The sequence below is a fragment of the Carassius carassius genome, chromosome 42, assembly GCF_963082965.1.
Source record: "Carassius carassius chromosome 42, fCarCar2.1, whole genome shotgun sequence".
Taxonomy (NCBI): Eukaryota; Metazoa; Chordata; class Actinopteri; order Cypriniformes; family Cyprinidae; genus Carassius; species Carassius carassius.
Window position 1 is genome coordinate 6,813,928 of NC_081796.1, and position 13,527 is coordinate 6,827,454.

General features: G+C 37.4%; 1 protein-coding gene and 1 long non-coding RNA gene across 4 annotated transcripts in view; one reads left to right on the forward strand and one right to left on the reverse strand.

The window, feature by feature from the left end:
- LOC132124503 (uncharacterized) overlaps window positions 1–13,527 on the forward strand; it is a 416,676-nt gene that overhangs the window by 15,444 nt on the left and 387,705 nt on the right. The gene's annotated exons all lie outside the window — the stretch shown is intronic.
- LOC132124493 (dipeptidyl aminopeptidase-like protein 6) overlaps window positions 3,512–13,527 on the reverse strand; it is a 403,008-nt gene continuing 392,992 nt past the window's right edge. For all 3 annotated transcript variants that reach the window (XM_059535551.1, XM_059535552.1, XM_059535550.1), the window contains 7 exons: window positions 11,292–11,486; window positions 11,005–11,059; window positions 9,617–9,716; window positions 8,359–8,417; window positions 8,193–8,265; window positions 8,037–8,110; window positions 3,512–4,243 (listed from right to left, as the gene is read on the reverse strand). In XM_059535551.1, the coding sequence (XP_059391534.1) occupies window positions 4,094–4,243; window positions 8,037–8,110; window positions 8,193–8,265; window positions 8,359–8,417; window positions 9,617–9,716; window positions 11,005–11,059; window positions 11,292–11,486 (706 nt within the window). In that variant the 3' untranslated portion in view covers window positions 3,512–4,093. The remainder of the gene's footprint in view (window positions 4,244–8,036; window positions 8,111–8,192; window positions 8,266–8,358; window positions 8,418–9,616; window positions 9,717–11,004; window positions 11,060–11,291; window positions 11,487–13,527) is intronic.

A 13,527-nucleotide genomic window follows, 5' to 3' on the forward strand; every position in this document is an offset into this window, starting at 1 on the left:
GACTGTTAGCAACACGCTTTATACTTACCCCGGACTTGTGAGCGTCACCCCGGGATGATTCCAGCGCGGCTCTCCGCTCTCTCAGCTGGGCCTGCCTCACCTAGGATAATGCATCTCTTTAATTGTGACTGCAGTTGTATCTGATCAAATGTGCATTCTTATTCTTTAGCTTGGGTTAAACTTATTAATTTTACTTTGTTGGAACAGCAGCTATGCTAATGATTTCTCTATTTGTTTCTATGTTAGGCTAGGCTTCACACAAGCTCCAGTCTGGATCGAGATGATGCTGACCCCTCAGAGGACCTCAGATGATGCCAACCCTGAATCAACAAACAGAACTAACAAATGTTGCTACAGGTGTGATTGCATCATATAATAACTGCTGTTAATATTGTTCATCGTCTGGCTGACAACGTCTTGTATTCATTTTTTCTGAAAAATCCTGTCATATGTGCACAAACTAGTCACCACTTATAGGCTACTACTAAATATTGTAGAAACGTAATTTTCTGTAAAGTTGCTTTGTAATGATTTGTATTTTAAAAAGCGCTATACAAATAAACTTGAATTGAATTGAATCACGTGAACTGTAATCCTCTCGCTGTAGCTGTACTGATGCGGTTTGTTTATATTGTGACGAGCGCACGTGAAAGTGAGAGAACTAATCAGATAAACGCTGTGTTTTAGGTAAATGTTTGAGCTCTACGTTTGCCAAACATCTATTCAGAAAGTCCTTTCCGAGATCCTATAAAAAAGTATGAACGTTCAAACCTGATGTTCTGCAGATTAGCCAGAAGTGTACAGTATTGGAATTATTTTTGTTTACATTTTAAGGTGACTGTCATTTTTGAATGTATATTCCAATTATAAAATTGACACATTAAAATTATTTATTGTAATCTGAACTATTGCCACCTACTGAGCCCATAAGACGTTAACAAGCTTGCAGATGAAGTAAAAGCTATGATACAAGACTCTTCTCTGAAATGTCCAGTTACCTGATATAGCTGCAGATGTCCACTAGATGGTGATATCTGTCAAGAAACCCCAAACATTATGGTCCCACTTTGTCAAATTGAACACTAGGTGGCAGTAACGTAATGGGATATATTTTCAATCCATTTCATGTAACTCAAGTCCATGAATTAGCCTTACTTTTTACTTTTTCTCAGTCTCACAAAAGTTTTATCACAAAATGTTTTTATTTTATACTGATAGTTGCAAAATTACTGTGACATCTTATGGCTACATAATAAAATATTACTAGTGGAACATATAACAATGTATTAATCATTGCTATCACATTGCTGTTGTTGCTATGTATGGCTTATTGCTTTAAGGGTTTTGATATAAATTAATAAAACCAATAATAAAACAGCTTTTCCCTCTAAAAGTATAGTTCCTACAAAAGTAATAATTCTGTCATTGTTTAGTCACCTTAATGTTATTCTAAACTTGTATGACATTGTTTCTTCTGTCCAACACAAATTTCGAGTTATTACTGTTTTGTTTTGTTTTATCTTCCATTGAAGTCAATGGTAACCAAAAATGTTTCCTTACCAACCTTTTTCAAATATCTGCTTTTATGTTGCGCAAAAAGAATAGTAAGCCATAAAGGTTCGGAATGACATGTGGGTGAATACATTATGACATAATTACAATTTTTAGATGAACTCTCCCTTTAATTTCAAAATGTATTATTGAAGAAGCTGATAGATCTAGTGATAAAAGTCATATGTAAAGCTGATCAGAGCACAGGCAAAAATGTAATGTTCCACTTGGGTTTTATTTAAACCATTCATGATCTTTCCAAGATCAAATAAAAACACCTTCTAAAATGTTTACATAACCTTAGAGGTCATCGCCTGAAGGTCATGCATGTAAATGCACTCATTTACTTAATTCACAAGAAAGCAGGACATCAACATCGGAGGCTTTCAGTTTATTTTGGTTACTTACATATTCATCCTCTTTTCTCCAAGTGAGGAAAACAAATAACAAAGGTGATGATAAAATAGGTTGTATTCTGAGAGGTGCCACAATGTGCCTTGTTCTTGCTGAGTCAGTAAACAGCAATCCCATTATTCTCTTGGTCCCATGTGATGTTTCATTGCTCATTTCAGATCGCAGTGACTTCTGTGACTTCCACAGCTCTGCTCGGCACAGGAAAACTAAATACCTTCAAATGCTTTATGTACAAGAAAGACACATATTCAGAGACTTAAATGATATTTGAGTAACATTTATACATCAAGCAGACGAGACTTAGATCTCACTCACAAAACTACTGGAAATGAAATGCAGATCCGAACGTTCAAGCTATTAAAAATACTGTGTAGATATTTGACCATTTTTAAAAAATAGCTTTTGAGTTGCAAATGGTTTTTCGACATGCACTATGAATGCATCAAAATCGAACATGAACATTTCATTCAAACATAATAAAATTGTTCATCCTCAAGAACTTTGTATTGGCAAAAGTTACAACCAATGACTGTTCATATATAGTACTGTGCAAAACGTATAACAATATGTGACTTAAATAATGAAAATTCCACTTCTGTAATGGGAAGCTGTGCTACATTTGCACAGTACTGCATGCCATGAACATTAAAGGGTCTGTATTCTGTTATCATTTACTCAAGCTCATTGCAAACCTGTATTACCAACTGTACTTTTCCATTAAACACTGAAGGCTTGTTTCCATTCAATGACTCCATCGACACTCACTGTATTGAAAGAACAGCTTCTTCTTCTTTTACAGGAGAAAGTCAGTCATACAGTTTTGGAAAGACACAAGAGTTGAGTAAATGTTTCGGAGTGAACTATCCCTTTAACACAGAAGTCTTTCCTACCCTTCTTTCTGTAATGTACTTTTTATGTACAGATTTCTTTTGGGCATGGATTAACAAATGTTCTACAAAGTTTCTGTAAAGCCTCAGAGGGGCTTTAGTTTAATAGTGAGGTAATGTTGAAATCATACATTTTAATTTCATGCTCCATTACTCGATCCTTAAAGTGGATGGAAACCGCTATTAGCAGGATGTGAGCGAGTTTGGTTTTGTTGATGGTAAAACAACACTGGCTCACAAAAGCGCAAATGAAAATAACAATGTCTTCGTAATGCTATTACAGACAATAATGCATTCTGTGATGTCATCGACAATGTAACAAGAGCGTTTTAGATACAGGATTTTAGTCAATCCAACATAAGCCTTGAATGACTGGTGATATTCACAAGGAGGCTCCTTGAAAACGATTGTTCGCCCCCCGTAATAAGGCACAGTGATTAAATCAACATAGAGTGCTTTCTTCAGCACTGACAGACCATCACTTCAAGGATACACGCGCTGAGAAGTGGGATCGACAGTCTTGTACAACTGTTATGATCTGAGAATAATGAGAATCGATTTTGCTCCCCTTCTGCTTGATGAAGTTTCTGCAATGAATAAACACCATCTAAATACACACTTTGAGGCTACACGATTTCCAAGACTCGGACACGCTTGAACACTGAAAACAAGTTTTATCGATATCCAAGTGAATGGTTTTCATGTGCGACTTTTACATTGCAACACCACACACGAGCACAATTGGACATAAGAAGACCTTTTGAACCACAAATGATACGTTCTCCCAACAACAACCCCCTTTGCCCAAAACACCAAATACCTATTTGAATCAAACACCAAATGACCCCTCAGTCTAGCTGCGAGTCTCACAGCTCTTAGGGATTCAAAGGCCTTCGCGCTTGGCGGTCAGTTAATATCGCAGCGTCTCATTCGTCAACGTGATGGACAGACCAGAGACTCCTAACGCCTTCAAAAGCTCATAACTGGCCTGCTGGGGAGAGCGAGATGATGTGGCGCCAGCCGGTTGCCGTGACACGCTGCACGGCCGTGGTCTGTCAAGGGTTGATGTATAGTGAGGAGCACCTGAAGGGGAGCTGAGGCAGGAGTACCAGGCAGGGCAGTCTCAGAGTCAGCATGCGACACCGGGAGGGAACTGAAAACTGGAGGGTTCAAATCTATGGGTTGCATATAAGGTGGCAAAAGGAGCTGGCTTTGTGCTTTGACATCATGGAACGGGTGAACTAACCCTCCTCTTCGCTCTCCTCTTCTAGCGCCTCCTCGAACACTTGGTCCGTGAGCCGGAAACACTCCTCAAAGAAGTTGACCAACGACTGACTGAGGTGCTGCCGCGTTCCCTCATTGTGAATGAAGTGTCCTTCGTCAGGGTAGATCTAACGAAAGGCACAAGAAAATGTATTGAGCTCAATTATCACAGCACTCCAAAACATCACATGTCAGACTGATTCCGCTTTCACCCGTCATCCACTGGGGTGAATACAAGTCAGTTTAACATCAAACACTGGTCAAATCGTCAGTATCTATAATTTGTTTACCCTTTTTAGTTTTATTTAGCATTTGCGAGAAGAGTCGTTGCATTTATTGCAGGATAGTATCAGGGTTCTCAGTGGTTTATTAAAAGAAAGAAATGTGTATATTTGTTTTGATAGAATAACTTTTAATCTTTTTTAATTAAAACAATTATTTTTTTTTCTTGTAAAACATACTCAAATAGTATATGTGCAGGGGTATATATGTGTGTGTGTGTGTTTACGTATGAAATTGACCTTTAAACACAACACTACATTCCAATGCATTAAATGGACCTGAGATCATCAAGATTGGACCATGGTGGCCTAGTCTGATGAATCAAGATTTCTGGTTCACATTGACAGCTGATTACCAACAGAGGCTATTGCACCTGGATGCACTGCTGGTCAGACACAGGCTGGCAGTGGTGGTGTTATGCTGTGGGTGATGTTTCCTTGCGAAACTTTAGGTCCCATTATCCCAGTAGTATCTGTCAGGTATCTGAGCATTGTTGTTGACCACGTGCACCCATTCTTTGCAACTGTGTTCCTTGGCCATTGCCAACAGGATAATGAATCGTCAAGGAGTCAGGACATGAACCAAATCCGAAAGCAGATTTATGATACATCACCACCCCGCAATGTAAAGGAACTGGTGAATCTGCTGTTGACATTATGGGAATATATAACCTGGAGACCTATCGCCACCTCACTTGAATAAAAGCCTTGCAGCGTGGTCGCTGTTTTGCGAGCTAAATGAGGACTTACAGGTTATTCATTGGTGTGTATGTGTATATATATGAAAGTGTCATGACATGACATACAGCCAAGTATAGTGAGCCATACCAAAGTCCTTTTAGGCAAGTCGTGCCACTCGGCCGCTATCTTGGCAACACCACCTGGCAGCTATTTCAGACTAACCAGACCAGGCTCCTGTCTAAATGAATGGGCAGAGAGTCAGAACTACACTTTCACTGGTCACCGGGACATAAAAACTGCATGTATAGAAACAGCAGTAAAATATGATAAAAATCGCTGAAACTCACAGCTAAAATTTTGAAATTACACAAAAAGTGTAAAAATATTATTAGGATACATAAAATGATAAATGGGAAATTAGCTTTATTTTATTCCAAAAAGGTTTTAAATATAATTTATACAGTGGTGAGTAATCTTCTTTTCATTCTTTTTTTTTTTTTTTTTTGTGATGCATGTCCAATTTTAGAAATTTTTAACAAGTAAATATAATCGGCAAGATCATGAATTGTCATTAATTTGATTATTTAATTAATTATATCCATTTGCAGTTTCTTTTCTGTACCGAAATTTGACAATAGATAGAATTAACAATTTCTGAACTTCTTGATTTGAATAAACTTAATATATACCTTTGAAGAAACGTTGTTAAACTGTGGTACAAATGTGTACCGAACCATGGGTTTGATCAAAGAATCAAACCAAGTGTGTAAACGTCCAGAAGCCTTACTGTGTGTGTGGCAGTCCTGACCCTTCCTAATAGATAATAAATTGAGAAGAGCAGCTAGACACAATGTCAATCACACACATCCTGATGAATATCTGCCCTAATTAATTCCACAGTCACTCAACAGCCAGCAATTAATAGCAAACCCATTAGGGACCAGAAAGCAAAGAGAAAATCTCTTAGCGTGGGAATATAATGGGATTATTCAGCGTGTGGCTCGTGAGAGTGGCCCATATAATCTGTTTAAATGAGCTGCATGCACTGAGTGTGTCTAAATCCACTGCTGGCAACATCCGCTCACACTGCTGAATGATCGCAGAGGCTGAGATGCAGGGTGTACAGGTTGTACAGTTAAACCCCAATTAATTTACCCCATAGAGAAATTGATAAACAACAATGAATAAACCTTTACTGCGGAAATCATGTGAACTCTGAACAAATCAGTGTAGAAAAAGAAACCAATTAAATGTGTAATTTCCAGTGAAGAACTACAATACCCCTAATCCTGAAGAGAATCCCACCAATTAGAGAAGTCAATGTTACCATGGAATGCTATTCATGGCAAAAGTGCTCAACCACAATCTTGAAGCAAACTTGAAACCAGTGGCAGCTCATCGGGGGAAACAGGGGAGGCACGGGTTCCCCCAGATTTTGAGATGAAAATGGGAGGAGGACGATTTAATGTTAATAAAATTCACAATTAATTTCAGTTCATGTCTCAGAATGTGTATCTTTTGTTTGTGATTTAACAGCCGTAATACCATAACGTTACATAAGCGAATGTGCCGAATCTACTGATGTAACTACAACCGCTAATGTTAGAGGAAAAGGAGGAGCCCGGGGAGAGCTGAGCTAAAAAATAAATAAAATTGACAATCAGCATTGAGTGTTCACTTTCAGCGCTGAGGAAACCTTGTAGAGGAGGCTAGCCTCCCTTCTGGTATATCAACCAATCATCATACAGACGTAAATTACGCAATATTAGTTTGAACGTTTCCCGCTGTGCTGATAATGTACCAAGTACTTATGATGGGTAGTCATATTGAATATTTGATTGCCAACAGATTTGCCAAGCTGTCATTCAAACTGTACAGTATATATACAAATAAAAAATAAAGGGAGAACAAACCTAAGCTGGATATAGGCTACAGCAGTCGGCTTAATTAGATCGCACAACAGGCAGCTGTCTTTTAACACAGACTTTTAAGGGATGGATGTTTGTTTTAAGTGATAGGCCAGGTAAGTGAAATTATATCTTGGTGTAGGCCTATGTCTGTGGTTTTCTGTCTGTAAAATCTGCATACTGAGAACAAACTGCTTACGGAAAAGGAGCTGGTTCAACTGACTGTACACAGATAAACATTTATCATAGCTTAAATGATCAAAGTATTTATTTTTTTAAGTGAACGCCAGATCCTGGAATCTATGACACCGCCTCCACAGACGAATATCAATGGCTAAGTCTGTAGTCCCGCCCACTGATTCACACATGACATAGCAGGGAAACAACCAAGCAATAAACATGGCACTGAAGATCGCAAAATATTGTGCAGTGCCTAGTCTTGGAAGAATACAGTCACTGCATAACCTTCCTTTGGATTCAAATATTAGGAATGCGTGATTGAACTTTAATTTTAAAAACGTTTCAGCTCACGCAAGTAAAACATTGAGCGTTTGTTCACTTCATTTCACCGTGGATTCCTTTGTAAACAAGACAAAGGTCGATGCTGGATTTGCAGAAAGAATGAGATTAAAAAGCAATGCTGTGCCTCTGTATTGGATCTGAGAGGAATGGTGCAGCACACTTATGAGAGTAAAAAATATTTGTACTGAGTGTTACTATTGCTTTGTTAGAGATCGCTGTCTTGATTATGTGTGCGTGTCCAACCAAAGTCACAGAAGGCTCCAACTATGAAGTTAGTTTGTCAGTAAGCTTACTATGTAAAACTGTTATCCAGTCATAGCTGTGGGTGTTTACTTCCAAGTCTTCAATGCGGCGCACCCATAAAAACAAGCGATTCTTGAGCCCGCCTCAAAACCAGAGTAGAAAATAGCCGATTACTTATTGACTTTGATGTTTTTGAATGTAAGAACCACACAAACGTTTTAAGTGGTCCTCAGACAACAGAATTAAATAATAAAAAGCCAGTTCATGTTCCATTTAATATCTCTTACCTGCAGAGTATAATTTGCTCTCTCGCTGATTAACCTGGAGATGAATTTGGCTGTGTGCTGAAAATGAACTTTTTCTAAAAGGTAAATGAGATGTGTGTTAGTTGACAGTATTATGTTTTTTACAAAGACACTGTAAGAAACAGAAAGGAAATGTACCATCTGCTGTAGGATGAATGATTAAAAACTTCTTATCAATGAACTGGGACGCTCTGTATGCAAGGTTGGCCGTCTGCGGAAACATTAAATAGTATACTAGTATACTAATAGTAAGTGTTGTCAGTAACGGTGAATACAAAATACAGATTATAAAAAGCAAGTGTACCTCGTATGGCCTCCGATCTGGCTTCGGAGGGCCTAGGTATCTCTCTGAGAAAGCTGAAGCTGAAAGCAGGAAATAAGTATGGTATCAGTCAATAACGACATTTGTCACAGGCAAGGAGTTCATTTCTGAGTATTTCCTTTGATAAAAATCACTGCATGGCCATTTCACAATACACACTGACTTATGAGCAGATTTCTGTGCTGTTGCCACTGTGAGAGGTGAAGTATTATTTATGATGAACACGTGCATGCTTCATTTTTCATCGCTCTGTTCCTTCAGAGTTCTTCAGTCAACCTGGCTGCTCTCAGAATACTGATGGGATCCACTGCCACGCACAGACAGGAAGCTATGGATGATGAATCAGACACTCCTCCTCCTCTGAGGCGTTCACACAGGATGCATTCTTGCCATTTTTTTTAATTATTGGTTCAGTTATTGGTGACATCTTGCATCACATCTGATCACACTAATTTTTCAGCATCTTGCAATATTATCAAGATATTGCGTCAAGGTAAAAATAGCACATCTGTCACCTCGATGAGGTTATACAACAACAGAGAAGCAATCAGACAAAGCTGGGGGTGCACAATAATAAGCTAAAATCCTTTCAACAGATGTCGTGTGCTTACTGAGATATTCATATCTACAGTACATCTTAGGATCAGATGGACCACATAAACAGATCTATGTTCTTCTCTCTGCAGAGCTGTAGTCTGCCCTAATATTGAATACTGATTCTGCTCTGTTTGTTGTTAGGATGACACAATTTTAAAGTCAAACACTTTATTTAAGGGCCAATTCTCACTATTAACTATTAACTATTAACTCACTATTTACTGTTAACAGATACTGAATTACAGCACAATGCTTCAGTTTTTAACAGTGAGCAAGATGCAAGTAGCTAAATATTTAATATTTGAATGTTAAATGACCGACAGTGATATCCAGTGATGCAAACTATTCAACTGTCTCCCTCAAAGTTCACCAATTGAAAATATTGTAATTTACATCATTCATTGAATATGATGAGACATGAAACATTCTGCATTTTCAAAACATTGGTCATACAAATAAGATAAATATTTATATATTTTAAAATAATATTTGCAAATAATGATTACTTCCCAACTAGAATTAGACCTTCCTTCACCGTTCCATTTCATTATACTTTATAAAAAAATCCTTTAATGAATTCCTTTATAAATTAATGAATCCCTTAATAATAGATTAATAATATAATAGATTATACAAACCCTACCATATAGCGCAAAATCTGTGATGGGCGAGAGCACTGCAGCACACTTGAGCATGGAGTCCTCAGAGCTGAGCAGAAGGCTGGTGACGTAACCTCCATACACCTGAAACACAAAATACTCTGGACCTATGAGATAGCACAACCCTCATTACTAGTAACTGAAGTTTCTGATACGGTCTGTGCTCATTAAAGTGAGCCAGGAATTCAGCCTTTGAAGATGCATTCATTAATCCTTTGAAAAACGACAATCCAAGAAATAGGCACGGGCAAAAACGAACATGTAGCCAGAAATATAGATGGTCTCAATTAAGCTCTTCTTGCTGGATGAAACCAATTTGTTCTGCCCCTCTTCAGGACTGAAGTTAGTGAGAGAGGAAGACTTTAACTGACGTGCCAACATACAGACAGGCTCTATGGACTCTCATTATCATGAATGCTGTTGGATGGGTCTCACTGACAGAGTAGCTGAGTGTTTTCACAGTGATTTCATAGAAAAATAATTTTTGGTTTGACGAAACCAAATTTCAATGGACAGTTCCTCACTAAGAAAAATGGTTCTTGTATGAAAAAAGAAACTAAAGGCCCTATTTTAGCGATCTAAACGCACATGGCGCAGGTGCACTCAGGGCGTGTCCAAATCCACTTTTGCTATTTTAATGATGGAAAAACGGTTTGGGAAAATGCGAACGGCTCCAGACTGAAACTAGCAAACACACTTGCGCTGCGCCTTGTGTCGCATTGCGCCGGGTGTATGATAGTGCCCTTCCAAGCAGACTTCCAAGCACAGTGCTAGAAAATGTGGAATTTTACCAAAAAAAACATTGTATGGGTCAAAATTATCTATTTTTCTTTTATGACAAAAATCATTAGGATATTAAAAGGACCATGTTCCATGAAGATATTTTGTAAATTTCTTAATTTTTTATTATTAATATACATTGCTAAGAATTCATTTGGACAACTTTCAATGGAAAGCTTATTTATTCAGCTATCAGATGGTGTATAAATCTCTATTTCAAAAAAATTGCACTAATACTGGTTTTGTGGTCCAGGGTCACATATATCCAATTTACTAAGTTTATTAAGGCTGAAACAGCATTATGATAGTTAACTGAAACAAAATACATGTATACTATAACACTTTATTTTGAGGTCCAATTCTCACTATTAACTAGTTACTTATTAGCATGCATATTACTAGGTTGGGCACATATTAACACATATTGTGTATGAGCCTCTCATTTATCCTCAGTGTGAATCTGAAAATCATGCAGTCATTGTTGGAAAGGGTTCAATTATGCAAAAGATGTGTGTGTGTGTGTGTGTGTGTGTGTGTGAAAAGCTATTTTGTCTGGACAAGTATTAACAATAAAATGCAGTTAAGAATTTACCTGCCCAAAAGCTCCAATTCTGGTCTTGTCAATATAAGGCTCGTGCATCATAATACTGCCAGACACAAAGACAAAGTGTTAAACGGTCTGACACTTTGACTTTCTCACATGCAGAACAATCAGTGTCAGTCATATCATTGTTTTTAAGTCACACTGTGGTATTCTAAATGGCTGTTGATCTGCCATGCGGTTAAAGAGATGCAGCACATGTGTGTCTGCCTGTGCAGCTGTGTGTTGGCACTGATGGATGTTCACTGTGAGCTGGACGCAGATGGCTGCTCAACTACCTGAGGGCATCCAGCTGGTCTTTCTCCTCAAACATTCCCAGCCTTCGCTGCACCTTATGGAGTAAGTTAGTCCCCTGGAAGCCACTTCCACGACCGTCAAAGCGCAATGCAATCACCCCAAAACTGCTGACCAGCACTGACGTCCAGTCAATGTGGAACTGCTCTGAGACTGACTGTCTGCCTGGAGTCCCATCTCTGAGAGAGAGAGAGAGAGAGAGAGGCAGAGTAATAAAACAAGTCTTCCTAAGAAAGCAAACATTTAAGTCATGCTAGGACATAATGAGTGTCTCTAAATTTAATAAGCTTTCTGCCACATTCTGTGACATCACAGGCATGCTCCAAGTCTGACTGGCAGAATCAGATGCATATGATGTCCAAAAATACTATTTAACCTTGTGGAAAAAAGTCTGCTTAATAGTATTACCGGTAAGTATTTGTAGTGTACTTTAAATAGTTCACCCAAAAATGAAAATTTGCTGAAAATGTACTCACCTTCAGGCAACCCAAGATGCAAATGAGTTTGTTTCTTTATCAGAACAGATTTGGAGAAATTTAGCATTAAATTAGTTGCTCACCAATGGATCCTCTGTAAATTGGTGCCGCCGTCAAAAGGTGAGCCTCATTCTAATGGCACCCATTCACTGCAGAATATCCATTGGTGAGCAACTGATGTATCGCTCAATTTCTCCCAAACACCTGAGGGTGAGTACATTTTCAGCAAATTTACACGTTTTATAATATGCTTTACAATTTTATTATATATTCTTTTAAAGTATAATATATTGGTAACACTTTTCAGTAAGGTTCCATTAGTTAATGTATTAACTAACATGAACAAACAATGAACAATACATTTATTACAGTATTTATTAATGTAAGTTAACGAAAATTCAGTAGTTCGTGTTAACTAATGTTTACAAGCACAACTTTTGATTTTAATAATGCATTAGTAAAAGTTGAAATTATATACTATATAATAATATTAACTAATGAACCTTACTGTAAAGTGTTATCATTATATTTAATGTATACTGTTTATAAGTATTAGTATTATTTAGTAAAGTGCCCTTTTTTACAAGGGTAGATAGTTAAGCAGCTCACTGTGTTTCGAGACAATCACTATATTCCTAACACACATTATAGACTCACTGCTCTGGTGGCTCGATAGAGAGCACAGGTGAATGTCTGCTGCGGTATGTATGATGTGTGCGGTGGCTTAAATGAAGGTGGGCTGCAGGTGAACTCATTTATGGTGTAATTACAGTGGCTGAAAGTGTACGGCTGAAAAGACAAGATTAATAGCACTGACTAAAGTCCATTTGAGAGTTACACTCTTACTCTTGATAAGACCTGAAGCACAGCACAGGAACAGAGAGCAGGAGAGGAACTGCTGTTTGTGAATATATATGATGACCTGCAACACATGCTTTAAAGGGCTAACATCATGGAAAACAGGATTTGATCTTAACATTATATAATTATAATAATGTTCTACAGGCAAACTCTAAAGTTCATGATTCAAAGCTTCCTCCCCAGACCATTTATTCAAACTTAATTATAAAAATAACTATAAATTGTCTCAATGTTGAGCATGTTAAATGACATTGGTATTCAGCAGCTTGGCATGAAGTTATTAATTTCACACTACTTGTTGAGCATTATGGGTTTTTATTTTATTGACCTATTGGGATCATTTGTTTAGATTTTTTTTTAGATACAAAACAAATAATAATATAAACATTAACATTTAAATATTTATATTGTTTTCCACATAATGTATTTATTTATTAATATTGGCAAATTTATAATATTAGCAATATATATATATATATATATATATAAATAAAAGACTGATCTTAACTGATCAATCATAGTTAATATTTTTAGCTAATCATGAGAGAATAATTGCAAGAAAACTGTGAGAAAGAGTGGAATATAGGGTAAATTAACAACTAAAATAGGTTTTGGCCCAAGAAACCTTGATTAACATTATAAGTAAGACTCAGAGAAATAATAACATGCAAGAAAATTGTAGATTATGACTTATGACTAATTAATTAATTAATTTATAAAAAAATTTAAATGAGGGATTAAACCCAGATGGAGGTTCATGGAGGAGTTCATTTTTCTGCAGAAAACGTCTTGGTTATGTATGGTAACCCTCGTTCCCTGAAGGAGGGAATGGAGACGTCACGTCAGTGAACGACAGATTTGGATCTCAATTCGGCGGTCACCA